The sequence below is a fragment of the Hakea prostrata genome, chromosome 5 (assembly GCF_041222555.1).
Source record: "Hakea prostrata isolate BN-2017 chromosome 5, UWA_Hpros_2, whole genome shotgun sequence".
NCBI classification, from domain to species: domain Eukaryota; kingdom Viridiplantae; phylum Streptophyta; class Magnoliopsida; order Proteales; family Proteaceae; genus Hakea; species Hakea prostrata.
This window is the reverse complement of record NC_142604.1, coordinates 39036973-39055588: the sequence shown is the minus strand read 5'-3', so window position 1 is coordinate 39055588 and position 18616 is coordinate 39036973. Positions and strand designations below refer to the sequence as shown.

At 34.8% G+C, this 18616-nt stretch overlaps 2 protein-coding genes across 2 annotated transcripts; one reads left to right on the top strand and one right to left on the bottom strand.

Annotated features, from left to right (window-relative positions):
* Positions 1-262: 262 nt before the first annotated feature.
* LOC149015949 (uncharacterized) lies at positions 263-637 on the bottom strand. The gene has a single exon (XM_089156638.1). The coding sequence runs from the start codon at positions 635-637 to the stop codon at positions 263-265; it is 375 nt and encodes a 124-aa protein (XP_089012764.1).
* Positions 638-5426: 4789 nt separating this feature from the next.
* Positions 5427-13442, top strand: LOC149015948 (protein MANNAN SYNTHESIS-RELATED 1-like). The gene is made up of 6 exons (XM_089156886.1): positions 5427-5854; positions 6368-6512; positions 6621-6688; positions 11138-11223; positions 12054-12633; positions 12772-13442. Exons 1-6 carry the CDS (start codon positions 5744-5746, stop codon positions 13048-13050), a joined length of 1269 nt encoding a protein of 422 aa, XP_089013012.1. The 5' UTR covers positions 5427-5743; the 3' UTR covers positions 13051-13442.
* Positions 13443-18616: the final 5174 nt, after the last annotated feature.

Sequence of the window (18616 nt, the reverse complement as noted above, 5' to 3'; positions counted from 1 at the left end):
AAGGATTGGTGTTATGCCAAACAGTCGGTAGCTCAATCGAGAGGGCCACCTTAGCCAAGGAATCTGCAATTAAGTTGCAAGACCTTGGAATGAAAACAAAAACACAAGATACAAACTCTGTTTGAAGCTTATGTATATCATGATAGATCTGAAGGATTTCATGATCTGGAGAGGAAGCATTAATTTGCTTAATCATGTCCAAACAATCAGATTCGATTATAATCTCTTTGACTCCACATCTAATGGCTTGGAGGAGACCCACTCAAATAGCAACTGCTTCTGCAACTAGTGTTGACTCACAGTTGATTCCTTTAGAAAAGGCTGTGATAAATTTACCTCTAAAATCACGGATGATACATCCCACTGCTCCTTTCTTTGAATCTTTGGACCATGCACCATCACAATTAATTTTAAAAACATGCTGAGGTGGAGGAGACCATTTGCCAACATTTGGATCAGACATTGATACTTGCTGCCATTCAGAACAAAAGGAGTTACCTTTTATCCTAGCTACTGCAATGAATTCAGAGAAAGCACTGTTGGCAGCATTCAACACATCTAAGGGTGAGCTGTCATTCCCATTAAAAATGAGCTCATTTCTAGCCTTCCATATAAACCAAAATAAGAAAGTGGCCATAGAGAATCTCTCCTCCGCAAATCTTTTATTTTCCTTAAACAATGGATCCCAACAAGCAAACCATTATTTCAAGGAAAAATTAATCATTTCCTTGAAGCAGAATTAATAGCGATCATCGAAGGCTTTAGGTTGGCTTGGAGTTTGGGGTTTTGTCAGATTCAGGTCGAATCGGATTCTAAGGAGGTTGTTGCTCTCCTCGACCCTTGTAGGCATGCACAAGGGAGTATTGTTCGCCTCATTGAGGAAATAAAAACCCTTTCAGGCGTTAATGGAAGGGTGATGTTTGTTCATCTTGGTAGAGAAGCAAACAAAGCTGTTGATTGGATGTCTAGGGTGCAACTTTGTCCCTTAGACCCATGGGCTTTCTTCCCAGATCCTCCAGCTGGGTTAGAAGGAATTCTCATGGTGGATAGAGAGTCTTGTTTAAGTTAAGTTTTCTGTTTGTTCCTTTGGGTTGTTTAACCCCGTCTTTGTACCCCAAAAAAAAAAAAAAAAAAAAGAAGAAGCAAACCATACCCTAAATGAACGAATCATATCTTGGAAATTAGAAATAGAAACTTGTAAAAATTAGAGGTGCAAACGAATTACTGAAATTTACTTCTAAATTCGCATTTGTATCTATTTAGGGATATTGAATCTATCTAATTACTAATTGGATGTAGTATGATAAATACTCCTTTCTAACTGATTATTATCCGTCCGATGAAATAATCTGATGAGGTTACCTTTTTTTCTTCTTCCTATTTTTATAAATTTTTACTTAAGATATATAATAAATACTTTTGTAGATTTTCTACTAAAATAAATACAAAGGAAACTCATTCTGTCAAATATAATCTTCACAAATAAAATAGTAAAGATGTCAATGGTAGTTGAAAATTTACATTCAATCTATATTCTTACCCATTTAGAAAATCCCATTTGAAAACAATAATCATCCAAATGTCATCCAAAAAATGTGTTTTAAAAAAAAACTACCGAATTGCACCCGAATTTGACTGAATCCTTTTAAAACTCGATAGGATATTCTTCGAATCCGTCTGAATATAATAAGATACGGATATATGGTATTACTACTATTCAATCCGAATCAGATCTGTTTAGGGCCTGTTTAGTTATGCGAATCCAGATATTTGAAATCTCTAGATTCACAAATGGGAGATTTTTACCCGTTTGGTTGTGTGAATCCATAGATTCATGAAATCTAGAGATTCACATTTTTACACTAAAAACGTGAATCTGTAGATTTATGGGTATGAGGTAAAATCCAGAGATTTCACCCCAACTATCAAAGTGTTAAACATTTGAACCATAGTTCAATAAATATTTTTTTAAGATGAATCTATAAATTTCATTCCAAAAATTCAAGATAACAAAACAGTTAATTTTATAAACCATAATTCTAGAGATTTGAAGTCTATAAATCCACAGACTCAAGTAACCAAACAGGCCCTTACAGCCTTGGTTAAATATTATAAGCTTGAACCGCCTGATGGGAGTTGAACCCATGATACCTTCACAAACATCCAAGATACGAATCATAATCCGTACAGAATTTCAAAGGTTGAAGCTGCAGGTGCTTTTGTTTAATCAATTGGAAAACAAATATTATATTAATTTTAAACTAAAGCTGTTTTATTAGAAATATGCTAATAATATGATTTTGAAATGATGAATTCATCCAATCCAGATCTTTCATCTACAAGGATAAAGATTTGTGTTTTCCCAAAGGGATAATTACTATTGCCCCCCTATACTTTAATTTTATTACTAATGTATTCCCTGTATTTTGCAAAATTACTAATCCAACCTTTAACTTTGTCTATAATTACTAATGCCCCCTACTGTTAAGTTCCGTTAGTTTACTGATGATGTGGCATCTCCATATTTTTTAAAAATCCCAAAATACCCTTTTACTTATCTCTTTACTTATTTACCTTTTTGTCAAGTTACAGTAATACCCTTAATTAATTGTAGAGAAAAAAATAATCATAATCTGTTTTACTCTAAAAAAAAATCACCAAAATAAAGAAATAAAATTAAAATAGAAACCGAAGAGGAGGGAGATAGAATTCAACTCAAATTTGGAAACTGAATATCACCTACTTCGTTAATTCCTTCTCTGGCAAGATTTTGTGGTGTCGTCAATGGTGGGTTAGTAAAGTGGTTAAAAGTCTAAACTCCCATGGGGAGGTGTTACGTTTCGTTTCCAATATTAAAAAAGCACCAATCCCCCCCCCCCCAAAAAAAAAAAATTTTGTGGTTTCCTTCCCTACGTATGCTAGAGGAGAAGGTGGGAAACCAAATCGAATTTGAATTTTGCCAATTTCTTTAATTCAAAATAAATAAGTTTAGTGAAGGTGGAAAACCAATATTTTTTTAATTCAAAATAAATGAAGTTAGGGTAAAATTGAAATTTAATCTGGTTTTTATAAATGGGGTAGTATCGTCTTTTGATTTCTTAATTTTAATGAAGGACAAAGTGGACATTACATATTCAAACTTAACGGCTACTTAACACCGTTATAAGGAAGGGGGGCAACAGTAATTTTGTAAAGAACAGGGTTTTATTAGTAATAAGATCTAAGTACAGGGGGGCAACAGTAATTATCCCTTTCCCAAATTCTAAGCAACCAAATTCAATCATAACTCACAAAAAGTATTAAGAAACAATCTCAATGGGATATAGTTGAATGATTTCATATGAGAGAACATCAAATATATAGGCAGCATACATCACATGCTGTTAGGTAACTATAAACAATAAAAGAAAGATATAAACATAGAAATACAATTTTTGGAAATGTTTGTATGTAAATATAATAAATGGAAATGTTTGTATGAAAATGATTTAATAGAAAAATCAAATCAAGCCAAAGCCAAATTAGGATATTGATGAAATGGAATGATGAGATGGTATGGAAAGAATTCAAATTAAAGACAATTAGGGAAATGATGAAAAATCATCTTTATCACGCCTAATAAAAAGGGTCAGATTTGGGCAATAATATGATCCGTGTCAAATTGTGAGTTACAAAAAATGAACATAAAGAATCAGGTAAGTCCCTTTTTTTTCTTCTATTTTATGGGGTTATGGTCATAACCGTATGTTTCATGCCTCATCTCAAATAATATGATATTCTCAAAAAAGGTGAAACCATATCATATATATATATATATAAGAACTAAAATCTTTTTATTATATTTTTACTCTAAGAGGGAAGGCTAAGATATTATTGCTTATAATGGTAAAAAATGTAGAAGAACACAAGAAAAACCATTCAACCTCTGTCGAATTTGAAAATCTTATTCAAATCATTAGTTTCCATCATACATTTAATTGGATTGTAAAAAATGTTTTGACACCAGTTATTTTTGTTAACTAGAAAAATGAATGATTAATTTTGTAAACATAAACCTAATAATAGCTAATTAAGTAATTTTTTCAAGGAAAAAAAATTTTATATATTTTTAAATTTGATAGGGTAACCAACGGGGGTTGGTCCAAGTGGTAAGCAGCTTAGTCCGCTTAAGCAAGGTTCCGGTATCGAAACCTTGTGGATGCAAAAAATCTCCGCTGGAAGACTCACCCACCACAGTCAGGTGTGCGACCCGGGTCGAACACCGGATTAGTCAAGGCAAAGCCTTGAAAACTGAGGTTGGCAAAAAAAAAAAAAAAAATGATAGGAATGGTTGACTCCCCCCCCTCAAAACACAAAAAAAGGAGGAAAAAATGTAGCCTGGTTTGATAGTTCAAATCCTCTCCACCTAGCACTCTAGTTTGACTTATGGTACCAAAATCCATATCATCACCTACTTAAAACCGATTGCTATAATACCAATTCGAAATCAATATGAATCAATCATATCAAACAAATTTAACTAAAGCATAAAATTGTAGATGGTTTTATCCCTTGTTTGTATTATCAAGAATAGGCTCATGTGTGAGGGTAGGGAAATGGGAGGAGGGGAAGTTGAGTGGAGACGATTTGCACTTTGCTTAACTTCAGGGTACCAGATTCATATCATCACCTACTTAAAACCGACAGATATGATACCGATACATTGTCAACATAGATCAGTCATATCGAACAAATTTAATAACGGTTTTATACCTCATTTGTGTTGTCTTACCAATACATTTTCGGTCTAACTGATAATCTTCAAAACAATACATTGTTAGTTTATAAAGGAACGATCCTCCACCCTCAAGCACTACCCTAATGCCCTCCCCTCTTCCCCTAATTACACATTCAATAGATGGACTCACCTCTAAATATTGATAAGGTGAATAATCCTTAAATGTACGATGAAAAACATTAAGGGTAGTATTATCTTTTATCTTCAAGAATAGAGGAACCAAATTTCATATAGAGTCTATAAACCATGAAGAGGAAAATGGAGAGAGTTGGGATCTTCACTGTGTTTCCCTGACACATTTTTATAATAGCTCTGCCTATGATTTACCAAACCTCAAAGATTCTTCAAACTACCGACCGAAACGGCCGGGGTGTTTGGGTGTTTGGGTGTGGGGGTGGGGTGGGGTGCGGGTTGAGAAGTCCCCTTCCCGTGTTTGTTACTCACATCACATGACAATACGTCCCCCCCAATCAATGCGTAAATTATTATTATTTTCAAATCCAATGAATTAAATAATATAAAAAATTAAAGCACAGTGAATCTTTTTGGGTTTCAGTTGCAGATAAAAAACAGATTTCATAGATATAAAAAAAATACTAAAAGGTAAAAACAAGAGAAATAGAATATAGAAATCAATTTTGCTTTCAAAAGGTGGGACTTGGGAGTTCAGAAAGGAAATCTATCGTTTTCTCTCTTCAATTGTCGCATTTGATGTTATTCAGAGAGGAAGAAATTAGGGTTTTCGTGATTATTATCAACAACTGACCTGTCCCTGTTGTCCCTACTTGTTAAAAAAGGTTTCTGGGTTATTTTATTTTTTGGGTTTTGGATGTTTGGTTCTTAAAAAGTGTCGGCACTGAGAGAGTTGGTAATGAGTGTGATAAATTGGGAGATCTGGAGGTGGTGAGTGTTGAAGCCTAAAGATTTCCATTTGGGTTTTTTTTTTTTGCTGTTTGTTCTGGCGGAATGGCTGTGGATCCGAAGCAGATTGTGGGTGCTATCCTTACTTTCACTATGTTTGCAATGTTGGCGAACATGATTAAGGAAGATCATTTTACTCCGCCTTCGTCGTCTAATGTAAGTACAATTTGAAATTAGAACTTGAATTGCTTCCTGGATCTGTGCATTTCTCTTACCTTGATCTGATTCTAGTTTAACTAATGCTTTTCATGTCTGTGAAGATCTTATTTTGACACAAGGGAAGCTTAAATTTGCAATCTTGTGGTTTTATTTAACCCGGTTGTCATCTCTGCGTTTTACTTGATGTTATGTTAATGGAATTTTTGATTTTCTTGTTTAATGTTTGGAAATGGACACGATTGCTATTACCTAATCTGTTCAAATGGCATATGCATTGCAATGCTTCCGCCATTCAAAGTTTTCCTGTTAAGCACTCATTCTGTGGGAATGATGCAGAGGAAGTTCTATGTAGATGAATGTGATATATCATTTAGACATAGATCAATTATATCTAACTTGTGACATCAAATTTCTCTTCTAATGGACTGCTATGAGTTATTTGCTTCGCTTTATGTATTCATACAGTTGGATCTTTGTGTTTCACTATTGTTTTCTCATGTTTCATTGAAGGGGAAACTTCCAGGACTATCAGAGGTTGACTTTGATACAATCAAGATCTCAGAGCCGAAACAGGCAAAAGGTTCTAAGAAGAGTATGGGACCGTGGTTAGAAGATGATGTAGAGCCAAAACCTTGCTGGACAACGCCAGAACCGAGTAAATTCTTGTCTTGATTATAACTTAGAACCTTCTCAATTGCGACATACTCTGATTAATCTAACCTACTTTTGTGTCTCTTACAATTTTTCCTCTTTGGGCTTGCAGAAGAGGCAGAGAGTTCTGCATTTGTTACGTTCTCATTGACACATGGTCCAGAGTACCACATGTCACAGGTATTTCATTCCATTCACTTTAATAGTAGTTATTTTGTTCATTCTTTCTTGCTGAAGTTTGTATTTTCTAAAAACAAAGGCATCCACTGAAGTTATTGTATATGCAGAACTGAATCCAGTGTTTTGAAGGCACAATTATTTGGTCCATCCAGGGAATTGTAAAAATCAACCTGGTTTGCTGATCATATCAATGTACTGATCTACTGTATCGTGTTTCATGGTACAATGATGATTAAGAAAGAATAAAAATAAATTTTGGAGTTGTATTATTTACCAAAATTAATTTTTCCATTTGTGATGCTACCATCACTTAACCGTGGCTCTATTATGCCAGATATTTTTTAATTACTGGAGTTGAAGTTTTGACATTGAAATTCTTGATGATTTAGTCAAATAGCTTTCGGTTTTGGGTTGTCATAATTGTCATTAATCTTATCAAGGGTGCATCATACTTCACTTGGCTTTTCTTCCCTGGCATCAGTATCTTCAAAATTGAAAAGAAATTTCCGAACAAATTCTGGCACTGAAGCCCAAGTAATTTTGGAAGCCTTGAAAGGTGGAGAAGTGGTATAATGAGCTGCAAGAAGCTCTATAACAGCTGAGTGTTATTCTCTGTGCACTCAGATCATTGGAGGGAATCACCCGCTTTCCATCAACTTGTTTCCTTGAGAAAAGAAAGCCAAATGAAGCTCTCTTCCCAAATCTCAAGAAATTAGAAAAGGGAATAGGAAAACAGATTTGGGAACCATCAGAAATAGATACTTCCAATATACCAACCCTATGTTAGTAAATTCAGATTTGGTATCTTCTAAATTAGAAGACTCAAAACTAGAATATTCCAAATTTAGAAACTCTCAGAAAGTAGCAACCAGAAATCAGTACTGGGCAAAATCTAGTGACTGCTGAAAACCAAAATTGAAATTAGTCAAACAAAATAATAGAATTAGAACCAGACTTGAAAGTATTAGTAATCGGTTGTTAGCAAGTGGTTCATGACATAAAAATAAATCAGTTGCTAAAAACCACAAGCTCCTGAGTCTGATACCCCTACCCCTACGTATGCTTCTTATAGTGAAGGCTGCAGGAGAAGCAACCCGATTCCTGAGCGCGGTTCCAAGGCAATGGAGATTTCGTAGTGGGCTTCCAAGTCCCCTAGGAGTAAAAAGAAAAATATAGGCAAAAAACTAAATTTTGTTATTGATTTCTTACATTATTCAGCCCTCGGGCTTTGGTGTTTGGCCTTGTGTCCTCTGTTGTTTCTTGGCTGGGCTTTGCCCTTGTCCACCTGTATACTCCCCCCCCCCCCCCCTCTTTTTTTTTTTCTTTTTCTTCTTTCTTTTGGTAATGAATTATTTATTCATCCAAAAAAAAGATCAGTACTTCATGTTAAGTTGAACTGGGCTGTTGCAGAACAAAACAGCATTAATTCACCTGAAATTGCTGGCTGAACTGAGGAACATAAACTAATTGAACCTGCTTCATAAATAACAGAACTGTTAGAAAGCTGGATCAATTGTGCTTTCTGGCATGGGTAGGATTGGAAACAGAACTATTATCAGTACTGGAGAGGAACAATGTATAGAACTACTACAGGATAATACCTAACAGCATGGTGTTTTTAGAAAACAGAAAATTAATTTGTGGAGAAAAAGAGGAAGAAAAGAATGAAACGATATGACTCTGGAATCACCACTCATCAGACGTACCGAATCATTACAGTAGGGGCTGCAATCGATCGACCCAGTACCAAGTTTTGGATCACCGCAGAACAATTGAACAAAAGTCATCTTAGTGACTCATAAATGATTCTTTGAACCAAAGAAGAAAAAAAGGCTCATAAATCATTCTAGGCTATGATGCCCTTATATTATAATATCATGTTGCTGTAAACTAAAGAAACAGAAATATGAAGTAGAAGAAATTAAAAACTGGGACTTAATCTCATGTACCTAGATGTTACTCATAATATCATCCAGTTAAAACCATCTTCTATTAATAACCCAAAGTCCTGGTTACCAATTGAGGCTTCAATGTCAAGCCCTTTTGGCCTGAGCTGTGTATCCATCTAAGGATGAGCCTGGTGCTGAAGGCTGCCACACAAGCAGATCTTGGGGGGCACTTTTCATACACAGTCTTACCCCCAGCAATATTTATTGAGAGGCTGCTTCAATGCCTTAACCTTAGGCTACAGCGGTGATCCACTGACCGTTGCACCAAGGTCCACCCCTTACAACTGCGTAGCCAAATCTGATCCAAATTTTGAGTCCAGTTTCTGATCTGGATTGAAAGAAGAACAGAAACAGGGCTAGCAATCTTACAGCCAATCCATCAAGCGTAGCCCAACAAGCCAGCCAGCCAGCCAAGGCCTTTGATCCTTAATATTAGTCGGCCAGAATTGAGGCACACTACTATAAGTAGATAGTCCATGCTTGAGAGGCTTCTACTAGTTTTTCTACTAGTTTTAGTTAGTTTCATTTTTTTTATACATTCTATGTTGTAGTAGTTATTAATTCAGGGACTATTTCTATTTTGATATTTAACTACACAATGGCTACTGTTTTGTATTTAGCTTCTAATTACCGTATAGAGATATCCTTTCCCATGCAAAGAGGAACTGGTTACTGTTTATCAATAAAAATAAACAGTAACTGGATTTGAGTTCAAAGAAATTGGCTTCTGCCTTTGTGTGCCCCAGGATACCTAGGGTTGATGATAGATTGAGAAAGGTCATAAGTGAGAGACCTAGTTCACATCCCCCCTTCTTTCCTTCTATTATTTTCTTCTTTTTGCCATTTCATATCTATTACGTTTTTCCGCTACTTTAGGTCCTGCTGAAGCTATCGAGTACCTTTTAGGGGTCTTCAGTTACTGTACTGCTGTGATATTGCAGAAGGTCTATCTGCTTTTATCTACCCTATGGAATCTTATCTTTGAAGTTCTGTTCCAGCTACTATCCATAATATGAGAATTTGCTGAAAGCTTCGTACTATATCCTTTTCGGGTATCCTGACATGAGATGCTCTGCGAGTTAATATCTCAGAATGTGGGTGAGATCTCTGATAATCTTGAAGTTCTACTGAACTTGTACTTTGAGAAAAGCTGCAGCCACCGTTTGACCTGGTTTCTTGGACTACCGAGATCGCCTTGTAAACTGAATTCTCAGACCATGCCAACTGAATATCATCTCTTGTGGTTGGAGTCTGTTTGTTTTCATGCTTGCAAACTGTGTTACATGTTTTTTTCTGGGCCTGGAAAAGTTCTAAGAATTTATACTGATCAAACTTAAAAATAGGGATTGGGTTTGCTGAGATTCTATAATGTGAGGGGGGAAGGAATTGAAGGAGCTGGTTTGATGAATAAAGCTTTTCTTTTGCAGTGTTTGACATGCTACACACTTGTAGCAGATTGGAACATTGTTGGTTGTGTGGTTGAGAATTCCAGGGAGTATTTCAGATACAAACCGTGCTACATTCCAGAATAAATAAAACTAAATACCAAACAACATTTAAATCTTGAAACTCTAAAATAAGAAATACCGTTTTAATGAAGCTTTGGGTGGAGCTGTAGGACAGTCCTGGAAACAATTCAGAAAAGAGATCAGGTTGTACAGTAAGTCTATGACAGATAGAGTAGAAAAGCAAAGAATGTATTTGAAGAGAGAACAAGGAAGTCTACATGCTAAATTTCAAACCCAGTATATCAGCTACTAGAGAAAATGTGTAGAAGATAAGCAAACTGGAAGTTTAGTGAACGTAGTTATCCAGCAACAACTGGAGACGGGGAGGTGAAAAGAAAAAAAGAAAAAGAAAAAACAGATAAACAGAAGAATTAGATAGAGATAGAGTTCAGAACAAGAAGAAAAAGAGAAAAAGAAAAGCAGTCTAATTAAATAAAAATACAAGTTGTGTTTGCAGGGCGCAAAATCTCTTGCAAAAGTCTTTTTTTTTTTTTGGTTCAAAGGGGCTTTATTAAGCTGGGGGATGGGATATTAATAATGCCTTAGCGAGAGTCGAACCCACGACCTCTTCACTAAGAGGTGTTGGTTTCAATCAATAGAACAGCTCTGCGTTGGCCAAAAGTCAATTTTTATTATCATATATTGTCTAATCAATGGTGTTTCTACGCATATAAAACCTTCTAGTTTCTTAAAGTGATTCATGAAATGACACCTAATCACTCTCTTACGCTGATTTGACTAGGACTCAAAACAGAACTGAACTTAATAAACTTAAGTGTCCAATTCTAGCTCAAAACATTGACTGCAAATCCTGTGTTAGCATTCCTTAAAAGGAAAATGATACAGATCACTATGAGGCTCACTAACGAAGACATTACCGGGATCTACATGCAGTTACCATTACTTTCTCCTGTTGCATCTGTGATTTTATATGTTTTTTGGAAATCTGCATAGGTTAGTCCTTATTGCTTGATTTGTTTCTGTTGTTTCAGGTTGCTGATGCAGTGGTGGTTGCTAGATATTTAGGGGCAACACTTGTGCTCCCTGACATCAGGGGAAATAATCCAGGTGACAAAAGGTCAGTGTATGATAGAAATTGTATCATGGCAAAGTCTTGCTTAAAGGGTATACCCAGTGTACAAAGCTCCCGCCACTATAGGGTCTGGGGGAGGGTTATAATATACACAGTCTTACCCTGCTTTGAGAGTGTTTCCTCACTCAAACACATGGACTACTTGGTCATCATGCAGCAACATTACCATTGCACCAAGGCCTGCCCTCATAGCAGTAATGTTGCTGATGTACTATAATTTAGATGTGCAGTTTTATATGTCTCTGTGCTTGTCAATTTTTACCTTCTTGAAAAATTACGGTAGTAGTTTTAAACAAGTACATTGAAATTACCATCAATAAGTGGAGATCTATTAATCTTCTGCATGGGTTGTTGAATGTAAGTCAGTTTTCAGAGGAACTATTGAGCCATGCTTCTTCAACCCTGGCATGGCTTCTCAGAAGGAAGCCCATGTGGATGGCCAGGTAGGGAAAGCATGGTAGAACAGTTCTCTTGATGCACCATTTGGTGGCTTCACCTGATTAATTGGAGTTAATAGAATTCCTAATTTGATATTGTTAGTTTCTTATCTGTTTCATGCTTTTGGATGCATGTTGCACATGTGGATGTTTTTGAGGACGGGCATTTTGGTCTCCTACTCCCACCCCCACCACCAAAAAAATTGAAAAATATAAAATTTCCAAGACAACCTTTTTGTATTTCTTATTTTGTTCCTTGTTTCTTCTTTCATTTTTCTTTTCTTTTTTTACCTTCAAATTGTCCCTGCTTGCATAGCGCCAAGTCTACTAAGCTGTTGGTAATGGTCTCTGAAATTAAAATTATTGATATTCTTCCAGGAACTTCAATGAAGTTTACAATGCTGAGAAATTTGTTAAAAGCTTGGATGGTGTGATAAAGGTCACAAAAGATCAACCTGCTGAAGTAGCTGCAGGAAAACTTGCAGTAGTGAAGGTTCCAAACAGGGTTTCTGAAGACCACATTGCTGAACACATTGAACCAATACTCCAAAAGAAAAGAAACATAAGGCTTGTGACTTACTTCCCTTCTGTAAATATGAGAAAGGCAGAAGAGAAGAGGGATTTGGACTCTGTTGCATGTTTGGGTATGTTTGGTACTCTTGAGTTGGAGCCAGACGTCCAAGAAGTGGTTGACCTGATGGTTGAGAGGCTAAGAGCTTCGAATCGCAAGACAGGTGGTAAGTTCATTGCTGTGGATTTGAGGGTTGACATATTGGAAAACAAGGGTTGTCAAGGAAAGACTGACAGTGGAAGGAAAAGCTGTTATGATGCGCAAGAGATTGCAGTATTTTTGAAGAAAGTTGGCTTCCAAAAGGATACTACAATTTATTTGACTCAGTCTAGGTGGCATGATAGCCTTAATCCTCTGAAGAAAATCTTTCCAAGAACTTATACAAAGGTATTGAAACTTCTTACTTTTGTCCTGTTCTGAGAGTTTGCCTTGATCAAGCATGTGAAGCTTTTGTTTTTATTGCTCTACATACAACTTGACACTTCTACTTGACACTTCTGCATTTGTTGCTTTTGTACTTTCCAGGAGAGTATAATACCTGGAGATAAGAAGAATAAATTTCTCAGCTGGGATACTTCGGAAATTGAGAAGGTTCTCGACTTCTATATCTGTTCTGAGAGTGATGTTTTTGTGCCTGCCATCTCTGGGCTGTTCTACGCCAATGTCGCTGGGAAGAGAATTGCCTCCGGAAAGACACAGATACTTGTTCCATCTAAAATATCCAGCTCTTCTGCTTCTCCTGACAACTTTATTTCCTCTTATGTCTCCAAGAAGAACCACCTTGCACACTCATGTTTCTGCTAAGGTTGCCTAAGTATCAACTGGTGGAGAAGTTTTGAATTCTTCCTTTCAACATATAGCTCTTCAAACATCTGCAAATAGGCAATGCATCAGTTCTCTGATAACTGGGTGATTTGGTTTGTGCTTTTCTTTCCTTAAAATCTATGCCAACCCAAAACCTAGTATTCATGTGGAAGAGTTCAATTGTTCCATAGATCTCATATTTATACATTCACTATACAAGTCTTTGCATTTGTGTTGTGCAACAGAACTTGTATATGTGCATTATTTTGTTGTGTGAAGAAGGATTTGGACAAAAATCCTGAAAACCATAGTCTTCTCCTGTTTCTTGTTGAAACCAACAAAAACTGTACTTGTTTCAAGATAGAATAGTGCTTGTGGAAAGTTTTGTTTCATCACCTATGTTAAAATATATCACAGTTTCAAAATTTGGAATCAGATTGATCAAATCGACAGATCTTTGAATTGTACTGATCTCAGCCTATTTGACTAAAAAAATTTCTTGGTACAGAATTCTAGAATCACAGGATTTTTATATGCAAGGGCCAATAGGCCTTTTTTTATTTATTTATTTAAAGCCACTAGTTATGCAAATAATACAAAATAAGGCATCAAATCACTTTTATATATATATATATATATCTTTGCATACTGGTAAAATATTAACAAGATTGGATAAGAATGAATAACAGAAAAATGCAAGGAATTAAAAAAAAAAATTTAAAAAGAAGAAGATGATTTTATAGAGAATGAATCTAGACAACTGATGATCAGTTTAGTCAACAAGATTAATCCAATAAAATCTTGAAAAAGAAAGCAGGGAAATTTGTCAGTTTGAACAACACATCAAGGACATCATGATGTTGAGAATAGTAGTCTCATCATATGAAAATCATAATTAAGTTTAAGAATATGTCGAGGGCTAGTCATCCACCCCTTATTTAATTAATTAATATGATTTTTGATACCTATGGATCTTCCAACATGAGAGATTTTGTATTGGAATTGTGAGCAATGGCATATTCATGAGCATGTTCTTGTGACCTTTTGGAAGTGCGTGGGTGGGTGAACTTCCATTGGCATCGTCCTTTTCAATATGATCGAGCAACTTTGGTAAGTTCACGCACCAAATGGTGAAAAACACAATGTTGGAAACACGTTGTAACCTCTTAGATATCTCTTATCAGCTCCACGACATACCTAGGAGCTTTTTATTGATCCAATATCATGGCGACAGACCCCCCAAGAGTCTGATCGGACCTGGACCACTAATATGGCATGCTTAATAGCCAAGACTAGCCCTTTGCGGATAGCAACTCACTCCATGTGAAGGATATTTTTCTCATGAAAACCACCGCAGCCGTAAAGAAAACATTACCAAGTGAGTCTCTGGCAAGAATACCATAGCCACCTCAATCCTCAACAATGGAACCATCACAGTTTACAGCAATCCAACCACTGAGTGGTCTGTTCCAACGGAGCGCACATAGAATAGGATGATAAAAATATGCTTGAATAGGATGCTTCCTAATCGCTTCGTGCACACTCTTCAAAGAGTACGAGATGGTGACGGTGAAATATTAAAATATTAATTTTCAAAGTTGACGAAAGCAAAGGACTTTTTTTTTTGGGGGGGTGGAAGGGATAGAAAATCATTTTCCATAGACATTATTTTCTTATGATGAAAACAACCATTCACTTCAAAGTCTAGGACTCTAAAAAAGATCCAATGGTTGAAAGTCGAGTTCTTTAAAATTGAATTTTTTTTTTTTTTGGTGGATGGATATTCATTGGCAAAAAGGTTTGATGAACACGGAACACAAAAATTTATCAGGTGAAATGGACCATCTATTTCCTTGCGATGGGACAGTGTCCCAATCACACAAATGGTGAAACCATTCGGTCACACAACATTCCGAGCGGTCCATTCCTTGTAAGAAATAAACTTGATATTGGTTCCTTGGAACACCGAGAATCAAAGAACCACTTTCCAACAAGTAACTAAGAAGTGAAATTTTGTCAAACTATTCTTTCGGCACGGTATAGAATCTTTTGAAATCAGAAAATCAACAAAGCTGAATTTTGAATTTTATCAATTTGGACTTAGATATTGCATCAATGCATTTACAATATAAAGACAGAATGCACAAGATTTGAAAGTAAACGAATTTGATCCTTTCAACCATCACCATCAATAGTAATCTTTTAAAGGCATTCGTTTGACAATAGGATCTAAAAGTTGAAAATTGTTCCCTTGTTTACTTTCTTGCATATTTTTCTCTTGTGCAGTTAATATGCTTTTGGCTAGGTGCTGTAAGATCAAGTTATTGTTAGCATTATTATTATATTTTCTTGAAGTGGGCCAGGTGCTGTATTGAAAGAGCATTAATCAGAATTGTGGTTGGTATATATATACTTTTAAAACATGTCCATTCTATAAGATTAGTTCTTGAATAAAATTATTTTCCATGTTTTTATATTAAAATACCATTCTTTGTTTGAAATGGACATTCGATGTACCCATCACCGAAAATATCTTTTAAATAAGTCTACAATTACCAATGGGGGTTGGTCCAAGTGGTAAGTAGCTTGGTCCGCTTAAGCAAGGTTCCGGTATCGAAACCTTGAGGAATGCAAAAAATTCCCGCTGGAAGACTCACCCACCACAACCAGGTGTGCAACCCAGGTCTAACACCGGATTAGTTAGGGCAAAGCCTTGGAAACTGGGGTTGGCAAACAAAAAAAAATAAAAAAAAGGTAAATATCACTTACTTCCCCTCTTACAGCAAATATATCAAACACCTCCCCTTTGTTAACTTTTTCAGTTAAATTTAACTTTTATCGTTAAATACTTTTTTAAAACCCCAAACTACCCTTGGATAAAAATATTTTTTTATTTTAAACCCTAAATTGCCATAATCACCATAATAGCTAAAATACTAAATTACCCTCAATTAAAATAATTATTAAAAACCAAAACTAAAATCCAAATTATCTTTAGTTATTAAAAGCCCAACATACCTTTTTTTTTTTTAAGTTTATCAAACAATTAAAAAAACCCAAAATAGTAATACGTGTTTAATTTTATAAACATACCCTTTCTTTTTTAATTATATTTTTTATTTTACTTGGTAGTAGTATTTGTTTTTTCAATTGTTTGATTAAAAAAAAAAAGGCATCTTGGGCTTTCAATAATTAAAGATAATTAGGTTTTAGTTTTGGTTTTGGTTTTTAATAATTATTTTAATTGAGGGTAATTTATTATTTTAACTGTTAGGATAATTACAATAATTTAGGTTTAAAATAAAAAAATATTTTTAGCTAAGGGTAGTTTGGGATTTTAGAAAAATATTTAACGGTAAAAGTTAAATTTAACCGATAAAGTTAATAGAGGGGAGGTGTTTGATATATTTGCTAGGTAAGAGGGGAGGTAAGTGATATTATCCAACTAAGAGAGGGTGTAAGTACTATTTGTCTAGGTAAGAGGGGAGGTAAGTGATATTTATCCAAAAAAAAAAAAAAAGCCTACAATTTGAAAAAGGTAGTTTTCAAACGAGGATGTAGAGTGGGAGAGCACGATAAAGATGTTCACATTTTTAATTTTTTTTTATTATATTTAGATATGAGTTCACATTCAACAAGAAGGTGATTCAGACTTGATTCAGACTTTCAAGTTTCCCTAAGCATAAAATGTAAAATGTATTTACATAAAAGTATAGGAAGTACAATTATGTACCATTGCAAAGGTACGGTTCTTTGGGATTCAAAAGTCAATATATACATTGGATAAATTCAATACAAAAGTCAACTCTTCATTTAGTGAGGTAATATACTACCACTGTGGACGGTGATTGATGCCCCTTGTTTATTTTATTATTATTATTATTATTATTAAAATAAAATATTCCCTTAGGGTTAGATATTTTAATCATAATTTGGTCAAATCATTTTTAAAAATATTATCTAATGTTCTATCAACTAACCAAAAATATTTTCCATCAACCTATTCACGTTGATTACACCCAAAGCAGTCAATTAATATAACTATTTAAATATACAGCAGGTGGTTCAGTTGGCAAAAGACCAATGCTTTCATGTTGGACATCAGAGTTTGTATCCCTTTGAGGTTAGGGACAAGCATCACCTATATTAATTATATAAAGTTTTACAATTGAAATGCATCTAAGCTGGCTGACAACAGGATGGAGATTTTGCCACATATACAAGAAACAATCAGCGGTATGGATCAAAACTCGGGGGTTTAATTATAAATATAATTTTTATTTTTATATTCAAGAGTTTTTAAAGTTTACAAATTTACAAATGGAACCCCTCATCGTTAGAAACCACTGCCTCCAACGGCAATCACCCACCACCCAATTGTCACCTAAAAAAGATGAGAGAGAAAGAGAGAGGAAAGAAAATACATTGACTGTTGAGCGAGATGGTCAGTGGAGGAGGAGGAGGAGCTCGAGTCTTCGCCAGAGATCGGAGAAGAAGCATAAGTTAAATTTCCACCATTGGCATTTGGCAGTAGCGTTGCCGCAAATAAAAATCCCCACAATTAAGGTTTGTTTCCTTTTATTTTATTGTTAGTAATTGCTTCAAAATTTTCTTTTTGATAAAGTTAGTAATTGCTTCAAAATTTTTATAATTAAAAATCCCCAAAATGGAAATGCAATACAGTGTAAATAGGAATGTTGGTATTATTTTAGGGCTTGTTTGGTTACTCGAGTCTAAAGATTTCAAATCTATGGAGTCATGGTTCATAAAAGTAACTGTTTGATTAGCTTGAATCTTTGAAATGAAATTTATAGGTTCATCCTAAAAAAACATTTATGGAATCATGGTTCAAATGTTTAATGCTTTTATAGTAGTGGGGGTGAAAAGGTAAATCTCTAGATTTCATGAATTCACAAAACTAAACGGGTATAAATCTCCCATTTGTGAATCCTGAAATCTCTGGATTCATGTAAGGCATATAGTATTTTTTTATTATTGGTTTGCCAAAAACCGGTTTATAAACCGATGTTCGACCGGGGTCGCACACCTTGCTGTGGTGGGTGAGTCTCCCAGCGAGAATTTTTTACATCCACAAGGATTCAATACATGAACCTCACTTAAGCAGACCAAGCTGCTTACCACTTCGACCAACCCCTGTTGGTTATAGTATTTTTTTAATAATGTATTGGAATATGATAAAATTTTGTTATTCTTGAGGAAAAAAAAAAAAAAAAGAAGGTATACCATAATATCTGATATATTTTGAAAATGTAATACAATTTTGATAAAAAAAAATAATAAAACAAGATTTTTTTAATAAGAAATGTTTTTCTTTTTTTTTTGGGTAGAATTAATAATTGCTTAAATGACAATGGAATATAGTTTTAATAGGAATCTTGGTGTTATTTTAGAATATGAAATTTTTTTAATAATGTAATGAAATATGGAATTTCTTTTCATTCTTGCCCCTATCTATATATATATATTATACTTTTTGAAAAGGCAATATGATTTTGGTAAGAAACATAAAATATGATTTTTATTAAAAAATCATATTTTTTTGTTC